This window comes from Osmerus eperlanus, chromosome 12 (genome assembly GCF_963692335.1).
Source record: "Osmerus eperlanus chromosome 12, fOsmEpe2.1, whole genome shotgun sequence".
Taxonomy (NCBI): domain Eukaryota; kingdom Metazoa; phylum Chordata; class Actinopteri; order Osmeriformes; family Osmeridae; genus Osmerus; species Osmerus eperlanus.
The window spans coordinates 14315533-14338351 of record NC_085029.1 but is presented as its reverse complement, the minus strand read 5'-3'; the positions used below and the strand labels follow the sequence as shown (position 1 = coordinate 14338351).

The 22819-nt window shown below is 48.0% G+C and overlaps 1 protein-coding gene across 3 annotated transcripts; it reads right to left on the bottom strand.

Moving 5' to 3' along the window:
* Positions 1-7: 7 nt before the first annotated feature.
* On the bottom strand, positions 8-21422 carry LOC134031001 (leucine zipper putative tumor suppressor 2 homolog). Of its 3 annotated transcripts, none has more exons than XM_062474459.1 (5): positions 21144-21422; positions 10770-11002; positions 3189-4325; positions 2700-2969; positions 8-2034 (listed from the first exon to the last, which is right to left on the bottom strand). In XM_062474459.1, the coding sequence occupies exons 3-5, from the start codon at positions 4293-4295 to the stop codon at positions 1306-1308; spliced, it is 2106 nt and encodes a 701-aa protein (XP_062330443.1). In that variant the 5' UTR covers positions 4296-4325; positions 10770-11002; positions 21144-21422; the 3' UTR covers positions 8-1305. The 3 variants fall into 3 exon arrangements, with proteins under 3 accessions (XP_062330443.1, XP_062330442.1, XP_062330444.1); XM_062474458.1 differs by having other exon boundaries at positions 10882-11002; XM_062474460.1 differs by lacking the exons at positions 10770-11002; positions 21144-21422 and adding an exon at positions 8319-8547.
* Between the last annotated feature and the right edge of the window lie 1397 nt (positions 21423-22819).

Sequence of the window (22819 nt, the reverse complement as noted above, 5' to 3'; positions counted from 1 at the left end):
CATTTCATGTTTTATTAAAAACAGTCAGTTGGTACAATAAATGTACAGCATGAAAATATACATTTAATGTCTTCATACAAATACTGTGGATTAAAAAATTATAATATAGAACCATGAATAGCATTCACACTTGCACACCAATACGCAAACATTTCACTGGAACAAATCTGTGGCATTGCTTTGGTCTATTCACAGTGGCTCTGATTTTCTTGAAATAGATAATAATGAAACTTATTTCAGTATCGGATATCTCAACAATGAAGTCCATTAACAACAACAGGGAACATAAAGTGTCTTCTTTCTCTTGCAAATGAGTGCACTTTTTTATACTGTTTTTTAATTTCTTTTTACAGATGTCACAGAACTGTTAATGCCATGTGAAATTGATGAAGAGAAACATTACTGTAACAGTTGTGTGGCCCAAACTTGGCCAATGGCCCAAACTTTGTAAAAAAAACATCCTCACTCAGTGCATGTTCTTTCTGTCTTTTCACAAGAAACATTTCTCCATGGCATTGGGCAGCATGAGAACGTTTAAAGAAACCTGACAACAGACTGATCTTTAGGATGTTCTTTCTCGGTGGATGAGATTCCTCAAATTACATCTAATACTAACAATCCAGACAGCCAGCATTCCTGGGTTTGCTTTAGTCACATTTTTCCTTGCCATGAATTTACAGTTTGTTTTTCTGTACATACAGTCTATATAGGACGACATAGGCTGTGTACACAAATCTGACACGTGGAAGGAGGACAAATTTGGTAACGTTAAAGCATTTTCCTTCTTTGCCAAATACCCTGGTATACTTAAGAATGACAAGCCAAAAGACTTACTAACATTGTCAGGCTAGACCTGTCAAGAGTTGAAGACCACCCACAGTGAATACGAAAATACAAATTCCTTGGGAGTAAATGTGTTTACACGATGATTTACATGATGTACTTTACTATGAGTCATTTTATTAAAAGCTCTTCAGGATTTATTTCCCTCAATGTTGTACATCACCCTTCACATGTTCTCTCCTCATCACTGCAGTCCTTTCCAACAGCATGATCTCAATGTTTAGAAGTTACATGCTGACTTTACTGCAATTAGCTAAAACAGTCAGAAGAGTCTAGAAGAACTCAACCATGGTACAGGGAGCTGATTGGTGAAATAGATAACCTCTATGTGCTATGGTGAAACACTGGATTCTGAGGTGACCTACTAACGCCTTATAGAGGCCACAGGCTTCCTATAGAGTAGGGTCTCCCTGGGGATGAGATGCGTGGCAGACAGACAGACAGGGAGTGGATGATAGTAGGTTAGATCTCAGTGGCAGCAATCTCATCAAAGTTGATCTCGTTGCCCTCCTCCTGCTCGTCAAGCTCATCCCTGGTCTCCAGTTCTTGACTCAGTTCCCGAAGGGCGCGCTCCAGCTCCCGGTTCCGGCGGTACATCTGCACGTAGTTCTGCTGCAGCTGCTTCTGGTAGTGGATCACCTTCTCCTTCTCGTCTTGCCACACCCGGCGCTCATCCTCGAAGCTCCCCGCTTGCTCCTCCCCTCGCTGACGCTCCAACGCCAGCTCCCCCCTCAGCCTCTCCAGCTGCAGCCGCATGTTCTGCAGGGCATCGCTGTTGCCTTGACGCTGGGCCTTGGCCTCGTCGCTCTCGTAGGCTAGCATCTGCTCCTCCCCCTCGTGGAAGACCTGGCAATGCCTGTTGCTGTGGTGGGCGAGGCCTTGGCCCTGATTGGCCAGGGCGTCGCGGAGGCGGGACGTCTCCTCCTCCAGACGACACAGCTTCTCGCGGAGCAGCTCGGCCTCGCTCTTGCGGCGCTGCAGCTCGTTCTCGCAGACCTCCAGCTCCAGGGTGCGCGTGCGGCTGGTGGAGGTGGCCTCTTGCAGCAGGGCCTGGTTGTTGGTGGCCTCACCCCGGGTCTCTCTCAGCTGGCCCCGCAGGGACACGATCTCCCCCACACGCTGGGCCAGCTCCCCCTGGACGTCCTTCAGCTGCTGCTTCAGCAGGGAGATCTCCCCAGACTTCTGACACACCTGGAGGGGGAATACGTAATCAGGATCAGGTCACATGATCGCGTATGACAAGGCAACGCCCCGCAGTGACATAAGGACAGGGGAATGTCAGAAAGCCAAGGGAATGCGTTAGACACAAGTATTACTTTCAGTTTACAACCTTCTTAGGTTCCTGGTTTGTACAATGCTGTGAATCCTGAAATGGTAACAAGATACATTTTGCTATTGATTGCAGTCAGAACATTAAAGTGAAAGGCAGACAGCCAACTCGTTACATTGTTCCATGTGATTGATGGATGTGCCATTCAGTTCCTGCCTCTTGCTAGTTAGTGCCATGCCCTGGGCAGAATCGTGCTGAGAGAAAATACGTGCTTTACTGGGCCCTTGTCCTCCCTGCCTTTGTACAAACAACAGCCTTTTTAATTGCCTGTCAGTTTTATGGGGACTATTAGTCAACACCAGCTATTAGCTGTTGACTATGCACTGCTTAAAAAAAAAAAAAAACTCAATACACCATTGAGTCATTGACTAGAATATCCTCACTTGATGTACCTCAATCCCTATCTATGTAGTTAGAGTGAGAGAGATACAGAGAGAGAGAAACACGGAGAGAGATAGAGAGAGATAGAGAGAGACAGATATTTCCCATGAAAGGTCCAGGTGTGGTGTCACCACCGGTTTGTCACCTCCCACTTGGTCTCCTCGAGGCGTGGCCCCAGCTGGATCTTCTCGTGCTCGTAGGAGGTGCAGCGCTCCTCCAGCTGTTCCCTCTCCTGCAGCAGCTGGGCAAAGTCCTCCTGCAGCTTCTTCTTCTCCTGTTGCAGCTGGAAGACCTGCAGTTGCAGCACCTGCTGGGCTCGCTGGGCCTTCTGGGAGGCCGTCTGCATCCGGGTGGCGCAGCCCTGACGCAGCTCCTCCAACTCCAGCTCGAAGCGCTTCTGCTTCTCGTCGTAAACCTGGGGGGGTTACAGAACAAAAATCTCATGGCCCAATTTTGGATGAAGAGGGTTTTTTTTCTTTTTATATGATCATGAAATGATAACATTGGTCTGTAGCTCTCAAACCTCTCGCTAACATAGCCCCACACTAACCTGGCAGATATCCACCTCTCGCTAACAGAGCCCCACACTAACCTGGCAGATATCCACCTCTCGCTAACAGAGCCCCACACTAACCTGGCAGATGGCCACCTCGTTCTCGTCCAGGTTTTCCCGGAGTTGCTGGAGCTCCACTTCTCTCTCCCTCAGCTTGTCCTCCAGGTCTCTCACCACGCCCTCGTAGCCCTCCACTGCGACAGGGGAGCGCCCGCTAGACCCACTGTCTGAGAGGGGCTGCCCTCGCCCGCTCAGCGACCCGGAGCCCGTGCTTTTACTGGAGGAGGAGCGGCCGCTGTCTGAGTTGGAGTGTCCATGTCCGTTCACAGGGGCGGTCTTCATTGGCTCCAGGTGCCCCCCGGGGGCCTCTCCTTGGGCCAGACTGTACCCAGTGCTGCTGTAGGGGGGCAGGCTGGACAAAGAGTTGCGTCCAGAGTCGGACAAGGAACAGGATTGGTTGCTTCCTCCGTTGCGGGCGCCGCCGTAAGAGTTCCGTTTGTCAGAACAGGAAGGAGACTCCCTGTGGGTGGGGCTCAACAGGTTTAGATTGCTCTGGCTCTCCGACAGGCTGTGCCCATGGCGAGGGGAGAGGTACTGCATAGAGTTGCGGCTTTTAGGAACGACGGGTTTGAAGGCAGTGGGCCGGATGATGGTTTTCTCCATGTGCCTCTCCAGTTTCCCAGACACAGGTACCAGCTTGGGAGGGGGTCCGCCCATGTTCCCGTTCAGACCCTGGCCCTCCCTGGCCTCCTCTGTGTCACTCCCAGGACTACCGGAAGCCACGTGGTTGTCATTCCAGTCCCCGACATAGTCCACATTCAGGTAGGTGTAGTTCCCGTTCCCTCCACCCTTCTGCAGGACTTTCCCGTAGACGGCCGTGCTCTGCTTCTTGCTGGGCGGGGTCAGGCAGCGGAGCAGGGAGTCCTGGCATGTGTCGGCGTCCAGGCTGGAAACCCCGGGGGTCTGTCGTCGGAATCTGGCGCCCAGCTCTGCAGCAGGCCGGCTGTGGTGGTCCTGGTAGGTGGGGCGGGTGGCGATGAGGCTGCTGACCGAGCCCATGGCGTCCAAGGAGGAGGGGTGGGCAGCGGGGGGAGAGTGGGGGCCGGAGGGGTGGCGACTGCGGGCCCCGCTGCGGCTGGGGGTGTGGTGCTCAGCAGAGGAGACGGGCGGAGCCTGAACCAGGGCCATAGTAGCAGCTGATCAGTGGTGCCTCGCACTCTGGAAGAGACAGGGACATACAAGGCTCATGGTCATTGGCAGGGTTCAAAACTGTCAAATTCAAACTTTATCGACACATACAGACAATAAATCACGATGGCCACCCAGAGACGAAGAGCAAAAAGTCTTTCACGCTTGATCATCGATAATTCAAGTAGATGATACACAAATGATACGGTACCATGCGGGCCCACACACACACTGGGTTCACAGTCATTCACAGAGCCCATTCATGCAGCACAAACAGAACTTGAGGCTTCCAGCCTATAAAGCCTGAGCCGGGGAAGAAAAGGGGCCTCTTTTCATCTGGGAAATGTAAAATGGTCCCTGACATGCTGGCTTCTCTCCTGACAGTAACAAAGGGCACTGTTTCCTCACATCTTATCAAACACAGCTGCAGCTAACACAGTATATATTTAAGTAAAAGTTTGGCTTAAATGCGTTTTAATGTGTTGGACTGTATGGTCTGGTAAGAAGTATGCTTTGTGTAACAAGACAGCTCAGTGTCAAGGTACGCAAGCATTGACATACACACAAACAGATTTTAGTGGGCCACAGCGACTGGCTGTGACATCAATTTGTCCCATGGTACACTGTGTGGTGGTGAGAGAAGAACAATGGCAGACAGGATGTAGGATGATGGGGTCACAGCTAGTTGATGCTGGCAGGACATTAAGCAGGTAGCCAGCTGTGTGTGGTTAACACAGTCAGCGACGGAGCTGTGAGGAGGTTTTAGCCACAGGTGTGTCCTGTTTCACATTCTGTCTCAAAGCCGTGTGCACCAAGGCCTGCTTAACCACACTGATTAAACTGGACTGAAAATGTCTGGACACAGAGGACATCCATCAAGGATACTTCCTTTTTTTTTTGTCAAAGACACGTATACTCAAGCATCCTCCCCCACACACACACACACCCTCCTACACACACACACACATAGATAAATGACTGTCGAGGGTTTTGGCAAGGCCAGTGAATAATGGGAGTGTGTGGTGTGTCCGTCAGCCAGTCAGGCACCAGCTGCCCCTGGCTCTGTCCAAGCACCGTGGTGCCAAGAGGAACAGCCACTACTAAGGTTTAACTGTGATTAGGATACTTTAATTAGCAAAGACAGCAGTAGGATCCATATTGTACTTATGGGATAATAACTGAAGTAAAAAGAATGAAAGAGATGTACAACTACATGCAATCATACAACCTTTTTTTTTTGGGGGGGGGGGGGCAGCATTGTAGAAAATCTAAAATAGGCAAATTAACCCCAGTGCACACAAAGCCAGTTAGGAAGTGGAATTATCCACGGCCCAGTTTGAGCATGCCTGTTGGGTGCATCTAAAGGGATTCTCCATGCTGAAAAGACCAACGAATCCATGGCCATGTTTAATCCGGTTAATCATTTCAAAATTAAATGAGCGTAGAGACTGACTAGGCCTGCTGCCCTTTCTACCCGACAAATGAGAACTATACAGACCTTTCTTATAATACGGTACTGATATTACCAAACACATTTCAAGGCCTCTTTCTTGACATGGTTAAACTCTTATGTTTATCTAAACCTTAACCTAAACCCCCTGAAGGAGTGTTTAAAACGTATTTTCCATGCATTCCTCAGACCAATGATACCAGTGTGGGGCCCAGTTGTCTTCCCTGATAAGAGTTAAAACCGTAATCCTAGCGAACGGGCTGAGCCTGGACAGACTGTGCAGTCTCTTAGACAGCTTCAATGGCCCCTCCCGACTCCACATGTCTCCCTTTTTGTTTGTCGGGGTTGCCGTGGTGATGGGGGACCATAGCACGGGCAGGAAGAGAAGGGCCTCGGAGCGGGAGTGGAGCAGAGAACTAGCACAGAAACAGAGACCTCCCTCCTTAGCATCTCAAAGCCTAAGGTTTCAGAGGGGAACACAAGACAAATGTGGTACCTAGAACACGTCTGGTGTACTCCGACTTGGCATTATGGCTTTCATGGTACAAAGGAAAACATCCTGGTTTCTTTTCTTAGGTCATTGTGCTAAAGTAATTAAATAATAAGGATTGAGTCAACTCTTGAGGCCTAAAGTTGAACTATGTGGGTGATTGTGGAGTTACATGAAAGGATATTCACCCTGGGCTGACTGTGGCTGTGAAGGTATGTGAAAAGCCAGATTGTTTTTGTCTGGGAAAACTCTTGTAGGTCTTATGCTCTTTAGTGGTGCAGACAGTCACTCCCCCATCAGGAGGAATTTGCAGCCGTGCAGGATAATGAAGGCTCAGCCTTAAGTGGGCAGAGGAGGGTCTAACCAAATAACACTGGTGGGTTGGAAGGGCTCCAGTCCACCATGCTTTAACAGGTGCCACCAGGTTCCTCAAGTTTCACCTTGGAGTATGAACAATTTTTTAAGGAGCATTTTTGCCCTAAGCCCCTGGTTATTTCCGACCTTGCCATTTGCCACATGACAAGGAAATGGGCAGTGAAGCAGTGCTGGGGAGCCAGTCAGAGCAGACACAGCGATGCAGTCCATAGGAGAAGTCTGCACATCAGGGAGAGTTATGAAACAGATGTGTTATTTGAAGATCTTGTTTCATGGTCAAATCTACGTTTCAGCCCTGGACCGTTGCCAGGTGCAGCTATCACAGGCTGCCAGACAGCGGCCACACAACTGCATATTCATTAGGCTGAGCCACTTACGTAACCTGTTTGTCTGAATAGTAATCTGCCATGAAACATCCTGACATGGTCCCATTTCATCAGCCTGTACATGAAGCGCCACAGCAGGACAAGACGCAATATGACATATGGATGTTTTGGGCACACACACACACACACCTACCTACAGTATAGCTCGCTGGCCTTTTGCATGTGTAGCTGAACGTCACAAAAACATGCTTTGAGACAAACCGGGAGCTTGCCATAAATCCCTCTTTGTGCCACTGCTGCCCTGGCACCCATACACACTCACAGGGGTTGGGGGCTAAAAATACAACCCACATAAGGGGATGTGTCAGGGCCGGTAAACAGGACTGCAGTGTTTTACCGGGTCTGGTTTGATGGTGAGGCGCCGGGAGCAGCACCTCCTGTGACTCCTGTGGGGCAGAGCAGAGGCCGTGCATGCATGAGAGACTGGGGACAAACAGTCTGGAAATCCCCTCCTCCACACACACACACACACACACACACACACTCCCAGGCTCTCACTCCCCAAACCCCTCGATCTCCCTCCTCCCCCTCCCCATCTCCACGGCTTCCTATCCCTCTCGTTTGCGAGAGTCCAACACTGAAAGTAGAACACAACAGAAAAGTGTGACAGTGCTATTTTGGTTTCATGGGCAACCTACCTTTCAATGAGCATAGACCTTGTTATACTAAATAGCTGTGACACAAAAATCTGTTACCTTGTCAAAGCCAAACCTGTCATTCCTCTTGTGTGCTCATTCTGTATTATCCCAAAACGACAAACCTACAAATAAATAGCCCCAGAAAGCCAAACGTGTATTTTCTCATATAAACTTGTCTATGTTTAGGCCTGTATACACATGCACGCCTTTCAGTCTGAGTCGGGAGTGAATGGTACATTGGAGGCAGCTCTGGGACAATGATGGTTGCAGTGAAAGAGAGAAAGGCCTCGCTTCTCTCACAAACATTCCTGGAGAACTTTCCTCTGCCTGTCACTGTCTTTGTTTTTGTTGAGCAGAGAGAGAGGGAGAGAGAGAGACAGAGGGAGGGAGGGAAAGAGAGGGAGGGAGGGAGAGCTGCAATCAGCTATAGAAGACAGAACGAAGGCTGTTTCTGATTCACATGCTTTACATTGCTGCAGTCTTCTTTTCAGTAACTCTGATTGCTGGCATTCACTAACAAAAAACAACATTCTGTAAAAAGAAGACTTGAAAATGTTTACAACCTTGTAGAATTGCTCTCATAGACCCTCTGCCACTCGTATCCCAATCACATCCAAAATGTTTCTTTCCTCTCACCCATGGACCCCTGTCACCCCCACCCTCATTCGACAGTTCCTCACATACCCTCAGATGACCCCTGCATTGCTGTGTGTTCTGGGCCTCCTCTTGTCCAGCTGAAAGTCCTCTTGTCCCAGTTTAGTCACAAAGATTCTCCCTGTGCTCTGTTCTCCCACACGTTTAGCCGGTGGAGTGACTACCTTCAACCTCCTCAGGGAAACTTCTCTCCATACACAGCTCATGCTATCAAGCCAAATACCGCCAACGTGAATGGGAGACCACTCTCCTCCCCTTCCTCTCTTTTGCTCCTCCCCCTAACAAGGTTGAGGAGAGCCCTCCCTCTCTCAAGTATACTCACCCACACCTCCCCTTTTCCCACTCTGCTCTCTCTTTTTACTCCCTCCTCCACTCTTTCCTTTGAACAAACACGACTACGTACCACAGGTTAGTGCAGTTCAATACCTTTGTCAAGCAGCAGCGAGCGAGCGAGCGAGACAGAGACAGAGACAGAGACAGAGACAGAGAGAGAGAGAGAGAGAGAGAGAGAGAGAGAGAGAGAGAGAGAGAGAGAGAGAGAGAGAGAGAGAGAGAGAGAGAGAGAGAGAGAGAGAGAGAGAGAGAGAGAGAGAGAGAGAGAAGAAAAAATGGCCATCAGATTAAGATCAACAAATACATAAACATTTCAAGACTATTCAGCATGTGAGCAGATCTTGAGCCGACGGGCTGTCTGTATATAGTAGTGATTAGGTGAGTAAATTAAAAAAAGGGTAATGAGCACATTATGTTCTACCAAAAGTCCCAGTCATTCAGGCCGTTAGGCTGGATGGGAGAGAAAGTAGGATCTAGATTCTAGAGGACCCAGCAAGGGTTCATACTTCAATCAGCGACTGAATGTGTTACAGCTGCTTAATGAAGCCTCAGCAGACAGTGATATCCTGGATGTGTTAAGTCCTGACAACTACTTCCCAGCCAGGTCCTGTTCGCAGCCTGTCAGTCTCCAGGAGAGGAGTATCCTCCAATGACCACCGCAGCATCCAGCCTCAGCTTTGACCTGTAAATCCACCATCTGGCCACAATAAATGAAAAAAAGATGTTCAATCAGAGCTCAGCGTCACCATAGAGGGAAGCAAAGTAGGGTAAGGGAAGTAGGCTACAGAACACACATACACACGCTCTCCCTCTCTTTCTCTATTCCCTCTCAGGTCTAACAATTGGGTCACACTAGCCAGTGTTTAGTTTGTCCTTCAGGTAGAGCAGATAGGTGTGGAAATAGTAGTGCTGTTTATAAGCAGAAAACAGGGAAACTGAGGAAGTTCAAGGTGACACTACTGAGAATGGGTTCTATAATAAAAGAAGAAGCTCTATGGTTAGCAGGAGAACCCTCCCACCACCAGATGAAACACACACACACACAGTGTCCCTGTGACAAACACTATCAATCACACGGTCAAGGCCACCAGCAGTGGCACTCACAGAAAAGAGGCAGGCAACAAATCACAGTGACGTTGCCACCATTTACACAGGCTCTTTATGAGCCAAAGGGGGGGACCTATACTATGACTCAGCCCTTTAGGAATGAGGACCACCGTTGATTTACAAGGTAGAAAAGTATAGAGCCATTAGCTTGGGTTCCCTCCCTCTAGAGTAACCTCGACAAGGAGGCCAGTAATCAGAGGAAATGCTGGTTCAACAAATAACACAATTCAGATGGACACATCTCTGTAGACGAGGTTCAGGGTATCATTGCGGACAAACCCAAACACCATAACACTAGTTTATATCAAAATACATACATATGGTATATCGAGAGTATATATATGGAAATTTTATGTTTTCGTAACAAGGGCTTGTGTCTGTGGCAGACAGAAAGCTGGGCCATCCATCAGTGTCCTGGCTCCCACTGCTTGGGGACGTCAGTCCCATTGAGCACTGCAGCTAAAACTGGCTCCAGACCTCGCCCTCCTTCTCTCCCCCGAAATCCTCAATGGCACCAGTCAGTCCAAATACGCAGCGACAAATAAAGCCACACAGACACTAAACGTTTGGCATTTTCAATGATCTGCCCGCAGCAATCGGTCAAAAGTCTTCACGGGGTGAAGATAACTTTTCCTGGTAAAATAATGACAAATTCACAGGAAAGGGTAGTATTGATTTGGCAGGGGCTTATCTCACCCACACATAATCTAGCTGTATAATGTGCCAAGGAGATTAGAGTTGGGTCTCTCCAGCTTCAGCATTAATGCAAAATCCCATTTGTGATTAAGATCTGTGGCTAGCCAACTCCCTTTACACTCACCCCACTCAGCAGGAATGTGTCAACAACCTCACTGAAGTGAATGTGTAACGGCAGAATGTTGTCTATCACAGTATGACTATACACATCCAGTCCGGGGCCATTGGTTAGGCTTGGATTGGATTTGATTATTGGACACAATTTAAAGCAGCTGGGAAAGAAATGACAACATTGTGACAGGGAATCCAGCCAGTAATTTGATGATCATGTTTTCACAGTCTTACTTCAGTATTGGATGAAGGAAGTTCAAGAAAGCTCCCTGACCCAATTTCAGGTACATGTGAGTGGTACAGTAGTGCTCTGATCAGAACCATAGTTTTCCCCAGCCGAGCTCACCTTTCACTGGCACCCTGTTTAGGGCTTCTGGAGGCCTAAGAGAAGCAGGGGGAACTGGTCGGCCGTGCATCCCAGGGACTCACTGCCACTGCTGGGGCTCCACTCTCTCACTGCTCCTGGGCTGTAGACAGAACCAAGGGAACATGTGTTAAAGCTGGACTTTACACTGATGTGACTACTACGATTCCAAGCTGGACAACCAGAGGTGACCCTAATAACTTTACAGTGTTGTTGAGGGAGGAACGTCGGACTCCCAAAGACAGAATGTGAAAAAAGGGAAAATCCACATGAACTCAAGTGTTCCCTCGGCCCAACATTCCAAGCACATTTCATTCATTTACCATCTACAATTGAATACTTCACCTTTCACCCCCAGGACAATGTTCACGCGTCATCTCTTAACCGGCCCCTCATCTTTTGTTTGGCTTCAATTACCAGAATTAGGGAGAAACTCTAGACTAGCTGGGCAGCAACAGAATTCTCAGGGAAAATAAAGCCTCTTGTTGCCATCGCTGGTAATAAAGCATGTCAGACTCCCAGCAAGCCACAGGCTGTCTCCCAGCAGCCTCTGGGACTGTCCCTGCAACCCTACAGGTGAGAAACACAGCGCCATCCTCTGGGGAGAGGGAAACACGACTAGACCTCCACTCACCTCACATTATGGTGCTTTCATAATTTTTCATCTACGAAACGTTTTGACAGTACACAAGTCGAGAAAAAGTGAGGCAAAATCCATTCTTCACATTGGTAGTTCTACCCATAAAAAAAATAACCACATACTAAAACAAGCACGTGGGACTCTGGTGTTGTCTATGTGAACCCAAACCAATGCCCCCGACCTCACTCAAATTCTACACGCACATTTGACTTTCTCCTCCCCCAAGCTCATTTTCAGTGTACAATCTGTCCATCCCCTCTTCACAGACTAACTCAATTACACACACACATTTTACAGAGCTGAGCCACTGTAACTCAATTGGCTTCAATGTGTCCTGGTGTCAAATTTCTACCCCACTAGGGCCACAATCAAGCAGCCAGACTGCATCCCTCTGTGATTATACCCACAAACCAGGCTTCCTATCCCAGTCTAGGCAGCACTGGAGCTGGCTTGGCACAGTACAGTAGACTGTGGGCTAGTCTTGAGGGTGACCTGTGGTGAACCAGAACCAATAATTACAGACGGTTGGAAGTTGCTAACTGGTTAATGCACATCCTGGATCAGGGCTGTTTGCTAAATATTCATTTTTTTACATGAAGCCTGGGGATACTGAAACCGTTTGTGTACCTATTGAGTGTCCGTTAAGATGAGCTTCTGATAACAGATAGAAGGCCTAAAGGGATTGTGGCTTCCCACACATTGACCTAGCTCAATCCAAACATGGCTTCATAAACATCACACTGTGGCTAAGCTCAACCTTATTGGACAACATGGCTGCACCAGCATGTTGGAAACGGAGAACCAATTGTTCAAGACATGCAGATGTGTTGCTGTACGACATTGGGTTCATGGGAAGAATTTAATGCCTGGATTCTTTAGGACAATGACTGGTCCACAGATTTTAAACAGGTGCTTAGCAAGGGGGCGGGGCCACTCTCTCACCTCTGCATCAATGGATGTAATCCTCATTAATTGCCCTGCCAGCTGCCAGAAAGGGATCAAACACGATGCAGACAGTGTGTGTGTGTGTGAGACAGAGACAGAGAGAAGAGGGGGGGGGGAGGGAGGGAGGACAAGGTGAGGAGCAGGAGGACATGAAGGAACAGATGGAACGAGCGGGGAGTGAGAGGATAAAGGAAGGAGGCGGTAAACGTAGGGAACATTATAAAACATTCAATGATGTATTATTACATCATGTTATTGAGATAGGTGGACTAGGCATAAGAGGATGTGATCAAACAAGCTCAAATTCACAATAGCTGCACATGCATCAAAGGGTGGGGAAATGCTTTGGGACCGACCAACCAACTGACCAAGCGAACTATGAGCAGCTGGTTGTGGCTAAAAAGGATAAAACGATGATATAACTATGTTTTACTAGTTCAACCACAAAGCTATTGCTTTAACGCAGAATCAAATTTTCATTTAGTGTGAATGGGCGGCTTTGTTTTGTCACAAACAAACAGTTCCCTCTGTCTCTCCCTCTTCATCTCTCCCCCTCTGTCTCTCCCTCTTCATCTCTCCCCCTGTCTCACTCTTCATCTCTCCCCCTCTGTCTCTCCCTCTTCATCTCTCCCCCTCTGTCTCTCCCTCTTCATCTCTCTCCCTCTTCATCTCTCCCCCTCTGTATCTCTCCCCCTCTGTATCTCTCCCCCTCTGTATCTCTCCCCCTCTGTATCTCTCCCCCTCTGTCTCGGCCCTTCTCTCTCCAACCCCCTACTGACTTACATTGTACAAAGCATAAATAAAACATGACTTGCAGCTTCAGATTCTGACTTATATGAAAGGAGGATTTGAGTCAAAATGGAAATCTCAGAGGGAGGCGCACAAAGAGTATCACAGACCGTTGTTAGTTGTAAACCCATGCAGAGCACCACAATCAATATGCATATCAAATACAGAACAACCTCTACAACACTGACAGCAGATGATAAGACACTGTTTGCATAAGCATGAAGAGACTGCACCGGGCCTTATTCTAATAAGCACGTTTCGTGGAGAGAGGCATGCCATACTGGTCATTATGAGTGAGGGGTATGCCAGAAGGAAGCTGTAACCCAGAAGATAGACCTGAATGAACCTGCCACATGTTGCCAGGTTAAATCCCGCCTAGGAGCACCCCAGGAAGTGCGACCATGCTGAGGGGCATATTTAATTGAAGTGGAAGGACACTGCTCAATGTAGAATCATTCCAGTCCAGGTCAGATACCTAATCCCCTACTTCAAAGTTAATGTATTTTGTGCAAACCAGCAATCAAATAGATTGGATGCAAACCTAGCTGGATGATGATATTTTGTGGATTTACATTTACATTTAGTCATTTAGCAGAAGCTCTTATCCAGAGCGACTTACAGTAAGTACAGGGACATTCCCACGAGGCAAGTAGGGTGAAGGGTGCCTTGCCCAAGGACACAACGTCAATTAGCACGGCCGGGAATCGAACCTGCCATCTGACTCCCATTTGTATGTGTATGAGAGAAAACATCCACAATGTTTTCTCTCCAGATGAACCAAGAGTCCAAACCCAGATGTTAACATCTTCTAAAAACAGACACTGACTGTTGACTGACAGCTTAGAGTTCAGAAGAGGAGAGGAGGAAAAAAAACAGTGAGGACAGAGATTAAGTGCCATAATCTGCAGGCGGGAAGGGCAGCAATATCCACACAGATTCGCCCCAAAATACAGGATTGAACCCAGTGAGTCCTCAACTCTAAGGCTCTGCTGCAAACTACGCAGCAAATTAAGCTATATAGTTCAAACAGCAAACACACACAGGTCTAAAGCAGTTATCCCTTAATCTGGGTCAGAATACCTATTAGTATAAAAATATTCATCTGAATACAGCAAAGGTCATTTAATGAATGTGGGGGGGGGGGGGGGGGGGGGTTGTCTACAGTACGCTGGCCTTCTCCTAGTGGTCTACTACAGGGCAGGGCGGTGGCCCACTTCCTGTGTATCTAAACACTGCCTGCACCCCCATCCCCCCCCCCCCCCGCCCCCCCCACCCTCCACTCACTGGTTTATTATTCTACTGCTCCGTGCCAAGGCCAAGCCAGCCGACCACAGAGTGATGAGACCACACCCTGAACAAAGGCCAAGGAGAGGCGATGAGGAAGTGATGAAACAGAGTTCATGAGCATGAATGATAAAAAGTGTTCCGAAGGCAAGACAGCGCTCTTAGAATGTTAAATGAACGTGTCATTCTGTTCTACAGGTGAGTATGTGTTTACTGAATACAATGTTGTTTTGACCATAAGGTATCAACTGCTGTGAAGACACCCAAGGCATACCACAGGAAGGCCTACAAGAGGCAAGCAACACACTGCCAAAAACACTCCCAATCATTGTTTATTTTTTCAGAGATCCTCATTTACCACGAGTCAAGCCAAACCTCAACCATTTCCCTTCTCCCAGAAAGCACACTGAACAAAATTACATTCATTTCCACCCTAGTCCACTCTCCCCAGTGAGAGTGGGTGAGGAGAGAGGAAACACGGTGGAATGCATCGCACCCCTTCCTCTACACATCTGAGGGAGAGGAAGAAAGAACAGAGAGATTAGAAGAATACAGGGGCGGTAGGCAGGAGCTAAAGCCCCCATGTCTGCCTCCATCCCACCCTCATTCCCAGCGTGGCACTGGAGCTTGCTGTGAGGCAGCGGAGCAAGCAGAACAGCTCTCCAGACTAATTACTTCAGACCCAGTTCACCTCAGCATAAGCCGTTATGCAATGGTATGACACGTCTGCCCCCCCAAGTCGCCCGCCACCACCTCAGACCCTGTGCCTCTCCTTCTGACTCTCCTATTTCCACTCACCTATCACACTCAATAACTCAACTCGTGCTGGTGTGGTCAGCAACTATTGCTATGTCTGTCCGATGGTTGGTGTTTGTTCTTGAGGGTACATAAGTGATAAGTGTGCCTGCATGTGAGAAGGAGGTTTGTGTGTGTGTGTGTGTGTGTGTGTGTGAGAGTGAGAGAGAGAGAGAGAGAGAGAGAGAGAGAGAGAGAGAGAGAGTGAGAGTGAGAGAGAGTAAGTGTGTGTTTCTCTCCCTCAGCAGGGGGCTGTTCAGGACAGAAATCATTGCATAGTAAGAAGTGTATTTAAAAATAACCAAACAAATAACCTCAGGGAGGGTTCGTCCCAGTTACACAAGCCTGATACCTCCATTCCACTGTACACAATTACAGTGCAGAAAACCTCAGACCAAGAGGTCAAGGGAAAAACAGCAGATGGAGATGATCTGATGATGTTGGCCCACAACAGTCACCATGCCCACACCACCCACCATGCCCACGCCAGCCACCATGCCCACGCCAGCCACCATGCCCACGCCAGCCACCATGCCCACGCCAGCCACCATGCCCACAACACCCACCATGCCCACACCACCCACCATGCCCACACCACCCACCATGCCCACACCACCCACCATGCCCACAACACCCACCATGCCCACACCACCCACCATGCCCACACCACCCACCATGCCCACACCACCCACCATGCCCACAACACCCACCATGCCCACAACACCCACCATGCCCACACCACCCACCATGCCCACACCACCCACCATGCCCACAACACCCACACCACCCACCATGCCTACACCAGTCATCATGCCCACACCACCCACCATGCCCACAACACCCACCATGCCCACACCACCCACCATGCCCACAACACCCACCATGCCCACAACACCCACCATGCCCACACCACCCACCATGCCCACAACACCCACACCACCCACCATGCCTACACCAGTCATCATGCCCACACCACCCACCATGCCCACACCACCCACCATGCCCACAACACCCACACCACCCACCATGCCTACACCAGTCATCATGCCCACACCACCCACCATGCCCACACCACCCACCATGCCCACACCACCCACACCACCCACCATGCCCACACCACCCACCATGCCCACAACACCCACCATGCCCACAACACCCACCATGCCCACAACACCCACACCACCCACCATGCCCACAACACCCACCATGCCCACAACACCCACCATGCCCACAACACCCACACCACCCACCATGCCTACACCAGTCATCATGCCCACACCACCCACCATGCCCACACCACCCACCATGCCTACACCAGTCATCATGCCCACACAACCCACCATGCCCACACCACCCACCATGCCCACACCAGCCACCATGCCACCACACCAGTTATCTACCAACGTGGATGGGGAATAACAGTACAGTCTTTTCAACAAGAATTTGGAACATTTTGCTTTATTTTCAAGAAATGTAATATCTAAAGATGTGAATAAAACAATCACGTTTTCCCCCAATATAGAAAAGGTCTGTGGTGGATCTTGAGATTCTCTGAAAAAGAACATTCCTTACACCTTATTTAGAGATATAACCTGGAATATTAGAAGATAGGCTTGAACCTGATGGCAGGGACCGGGGTAGTCCAAAGATAACAAAACCCTGCCCAAGTAATCCTACCAGCTCAAACTTGACTGTCTGGACAATGTCTGCAGAATGGCAGCAAAAATGTCCCATCTCTACAGTGTCTTTAGTTTTGTTCGTCATCATCAGAGTTGACAGTTTAAATGGGACAGTGGAGCAGGTAAGAGGTTATAGGTAGAAAACTGGAGTAGGACAGAAAGGTAAATATTAAATATAGACACTGAGTATTGTGAGTTCCATGGTCCATTTGCATCAAAATGAGGCAATTAGTCAGGCAGCCAAGGGAGGAGCTGACAGTATGTGGCAGTTGGGGACGTAAAAGCTGTCCCTCTCACCAGATAAATGGGCCTTTGCTTTCAACCTGCCAGGTATAAAGACAAATGTGAGAGGACCTTCAACAGTAGTCTCCCTTTGTACCCTACAGGCCTTTAGAGCATTCGGAGGCCATGTCACCACACCTCCATTCTCTCTCTCCAACTGAGAACAACCCTGAACGAGGTCCACACTCAAGAGTAGCAGTTCATCCAACCACGAGGCCCCACTTTTAGAGCTACAGTAGAGGATGTGACACGTTGAGCGCTGAGCCCGTCTCAGGGGCTGCGATCCAGGGTGACTCGAACCCCTCCTGTCCCCCTGTGCAGCTGTGCAGGCCAGCTGTTCTCTCAGCTTAGTATGGAGAATGTCAACTCTGTTGTTCATGTGCCCCATTTGTTGGTCATCGGGGTCAAACACCAACACACACACACACACAATGCCTGCACACACAGACACACACGTGAGATGAGAGGTAGGTGAGAGGTTTAGAGGCGAAGACCTCACAGTCCTCAGTGTTTTGTCAGTAAATGAGCCTCCTCCAGGTCGCTGAGGTAGTTCGCCATGCCACAGCAAAAACCTTTATTATCCTTCTCTAGTCAGAACCTCCCTAAAGTGCCGATCTCGTCAGCATGATAAACTCCTTTGTGATCCGCCCACTCCCTGCCTGTAAAACGTCTAACGTTTCACAGACTACTTCAAAATGAACAGTTTCCCCTAAAGTGATGTTGTCTCAAGCTGTTTAACATACTGTGGTTTAGTGAGTGGAAAGCTATACAACATTACTAATTACAGGAGAATGAGGAACAGAGGGTGTATTTTGGGAACTAAAACAAGCAACCCACAGAACGGAGTATCAGCTCATAAGAGTCTCTTTAAAAAAAAACACTACAAATACAATGACACAGCATTCACTCTACCTGTTTTTACACTGCTCCCGTGCCGTTTTCAAGATATTGCATTGACGTATGAAGTTAATTCAAATAGATTGTTTTGGAAGGACAGGGCCTCCTGTTCCGTATGCCATGGGAGAAGGACTTGACCTTCAGTTTCGATGTCTTTCAAAGACACAACCCAGAGCACCTTGAGTATCACTTACCCATGCACACATCTTAAAATATGAGGCCTGGTAAAATTACAGAAACCCCTATTTTTTCCCCCGTCCCATAGTTTTACTGGCACACGGGATGAATTAAACTCCTCAAGATGACAAAGCAAAGCACTACACATACAGTATGCACACAGACACAAACACACAATGCGATTAATAAGGAAACCATACATACAAAGCATGGTTAGGTTACCCAAACAAACTTTAGTCTAAATGGAGTATTACAGAAGCTTCAAAATTCTAAAAATTTAAGTCAAAAATTGCCTTCGGTACTTGAAGTCAGAGCAGTTAATACATTGTTGGTATAATTAATTAGGAGGCACGCAGGTTGATGATTACCTCCCAGGAGGGCAGGGGGGATGCAGAGGGAGGCCAGGGGGGATGCAGAAGGAGGGCAGGGGGGATGCAGAGGGAGGGCAGGGGGGATGCAGAGGGAGGGCAGGGGGGATGCAGAGGGAGGGCCAGGGGGGATGCAGAGGGAGGGCCAGGGGGGATGCAGAAGGAGGGCAGGGGGGATGCAGAGGGAGGGCCAGGGGGGATGCAGAGGGAGGGCCAGGGGGGATGCAGAGGGAGGGCAGGGGGGATGCAGAGGGAGGGCCAGGGGGGATGCAGAGGGAGGGCCAGGGGGGATGCAGAGGGAGGGCCAGGGGGGATGCAGAGGGAGGGCCAGGGGGGATGCAGAGGGAGGGCAGGGGGGATGCAGAGGGAGGGCAGGGGGGATGCAGAGGGAGGGCCAGGGGGGATGCAGAAGGAGGGCCAGGGGGGATGCAGAGGGAGGGCAGGGGGGATGCAGAGGGAGGGCCAGGGGGGATGCAGAGGGAGGGCAGGGGGGATGCAGAGGGAGGGCAGGGGGGATGCAGAGGGAGGGCAGGGGGGATGCAGAGGGAGGGCAGGGGGGATGCAGAGGGAGGGCCAGGGGGGATGCAGAGGGAGGGCCAGGGGGGATGCAGAGGGAGGGCCAGGGGGGATGCAGAGGGAGGGCCAGGGGGGCTCTCACACAACAAAGCAGACTCTTCAATGAAAGTATTCTGCTGATGGGTTAACGTTAGACAAGGGTAAGGATGGGGTGGTGGACGAGAATAAGAGAGAAAAAAGAAAGAGAGGAAGGGAGGGCCTGTTTATGTAAAACGAAGTTACGAAGGAAGAAATGGGCAACCTTGAAGAAGAAAAAAAAGAAGCAATGTTGTCTGTCCCTAGACTTGTTTGACTTGAGGGAAAGAGGAAAGAGAGAAATCCAGATAGCTAAATCACTTTATCTCCCAGTTGCTGTACTAAACATGCTGATAAGAATTATGGACGTGCCAACACCGTAGGCCTACTAAAGCTTAGGCAGCAGTTCAGTAAAGACTTGGGGAAAGCACTGTGCCTGCCTGGATCTCTGGAAATTACGAATGCAAATATGTGGCCTCCAACAGTCCCCAAACACCCCCAGTTTGACTGAGTAAGCATTTGACTTTGTTGAAATTAGAACGCCAACAACATATTTCCCCAAGTGACTGTCTTTGTTTACACAGGATCCATCTTAGTGGCAGCCACCCACTAAATGGTAGACATGCTTAGTAAGTAATTACATAAACAAGCCCTCATGAGAATGTTGTTCCAAAAAAAGATCCTGCTGTTATTTTATCTTAACCAACAGTCTCAGTCTGACTCACTGTCAAAACCCCTCAACCAGAGATTGTGTTTAGACAGTCACACTTTCAGAATTTAGAGACACTGAAATGAAGTTAGAAAATAGATTTGAGAGTGACAGAAGGTTTTAAATATGTACTCTCGCTGGCAATTCAGCAAAGACAGAATGTGTTTAAGTCAAGCCCATTGTGATTGTTAAAGAGCCAGCTAGAAGGAAGTGGGTCAGAGAGAGATCAATCCAGACTGCTCATAAAAGCAACACCTGTTTGCGATCACACATTTCAGACATATTATACAAAATATAAAAGATGAGACCCAGAAAGGAAGACCCAACCTTAAGGTGGGATTGATACACACACACACACACACACACACACACACACACACACGAACACACCCACAAAGCCAGAACAGAAGTTGAGAAAGAATGGGACATTGCATACATCACAAACAATATGGAGTTCTCAAACCCCACTAATGTACAACACCCCTCATTCAGTTGAGATAAGATAAAGATAGAGATTGAGGGCAGTAACACTAAGAAGGAAAATAGGTACCCTGAAGAGGACACGTCTCGAGGAAGCAGTGGATGACAACTAAGCATTCACAACACCAGGTATCCACATGGCCATGCGGAGATGTTGTCAGTTCTGGTGTTGCACGAGATATGGGTAACAATTTTGAAAATGTTAATCGAATTTCTGCCGAGGTGACATAACGTAGTCTTGTTAAATGGTTCTTATAGCAGATTTCTCTCAGATTTTAGCCCACGTTTTTCTCATCTCCGTCTGCATAAAAGGCACAAAAACTAAGACGACTATATTTTGATAACACATAAGTTTTCATAAGAGGATCGCAGAGCCTGTCTTGTCTCCTTCGTGTAGCTAATCTAATACATTATGCACACCTGTGTTTTTGTTGAGCGCTGGATGTATCTGCTCAACGCTGTTTTTCGTCTGTATCATTGAAACGGAACTTATTTATTAATAGTAGTCGTCGTAGGACATTTAAAAAATCACTGCAACTTAACATGTCACAACATACGTTGTGTCGTGAAAGTATTGGCATGAAGCAACAAAGTAACAAAAAACTTACCATGAAAGCTTCTACACGGGACAGCCCACGTTGACAGGACAGTTCTGCGAGTCTTCTCGAAAATATTGCGTGGACGCGTTTTTCTGTCGATTTAATATCAAGCTTCTGACAAATAATATCCTCCTTTAAAAACTTCTTCAATGCGCATTCTTTTTCTCTCTGCTAGCTTTCTGTTTTATCTCTTCCTGCTTTTATATGCCCGTTCGTTACTGTGGTCTCAAACTCAGCGAGTCCAAGAGCAGACTGATGGTGGAACAAACCTTCAGCCTTAACACTAACAGAGCCCAACCCCCGATAGCTTTCCTACTGGCTGAGGTTGTGAACACGTTAGGCTACTTGTGGACAAGTAAACAAGTCTTTGTATGCTGTTTTGAAAGGCACCATATACCATAAAATAACAGGGCTACTGTTTGTACGTTAGTTAATTATATTTGTGTAAGTATGCACTGTTTGTTTACATTTAGTCATTTAGTCGTTTGTTGATATTTACTGTCATCAGCATGATGAAATGCTGCTTTTGCAAGCTCTTGACTGAGCCCTCCCAAGATTTACAGTATACCCAGAACCAGCAAGTAGCCACACCTCTTGGGTACACACACGCATGTGCACATATCCAGTATATGGCTTTGCACACGCACACACTCATGCATTCCCTGCAGTACTGTTTCTTTGTCAGTGCATATAGGAGTTTACATTTATTCATTTAGCAGACGCTTTTATCCAAAGCGACTTCCAAGAGAGAGCTTTACAAAAGTGCATAGGTCAGTGATCTTAAACAACGAGATAGCCCCAAAAACATTGTGGGTAGCCAAAACCTGAAGCATACATTGTGAAAAGCAAATAAGTGCCATTGGTAAGAACCATAGGAGCATGTAGTTAAACAGTTAGTATTTCTTCATTTCAACAGAGAAAAACATGCTTACTGAGATTGGATTCACAAATGGGCAAATTTGTGATCTTGGTGGGGCTCCAGAAATACAAATCATAGTTATTTCACCCATAGGAAATGAGGGGAAATTGGCCCATTACTTATCTGACCACTGAAGAGTTTGAGAGGTCTTTTTGTTACAGTAATTGAGAATTATTTGGATTGAGTGCAGTGTGTTTGTTGTTTGTAATGGGTTCCTCCGAACGACTGAATGTGCTATCTGCTGTGTGATTATGGAGACATAGGGTTCCCACTACTCTCTTTGGTTAGCCATTGGTGCCTGCCCAAGATGTTTATGATTGCTGACAGCTGCTTGTATAGCTGCAATTACGTTGAACTAAGTGATAGTGTTTTTTTTCTGTTTCCACTGTATCAGCATTACTGTTTTGCAAAAAAAAACTCCTGAATAGAAATTTCTCAACATTTTCAATAAGGGTATAACTTGTTGGACTCTGCTTAGTTGCACTCACTAAACAATGCAAGATACGCACATACAATAACTAAAAGGTTTAATGCTACTTTGTCTTGTGATAGCACAGCACAGACTCATACTAGGTACTGCTTTTGGAACAAAGACATACTGCTGTCGTGTTTCCCTTGTTTCCACGCTGATGGTTACCTAATATTCATCTCTGTGTGCCTCACGTGACCTGTTGACACCTGAACCCACAGCCTTCTGTTTCTACCTTGCTCAGCCACTCTCAATGTTAGGAACTCAGGACGGAGAAAAAAACACACATCATCTGCT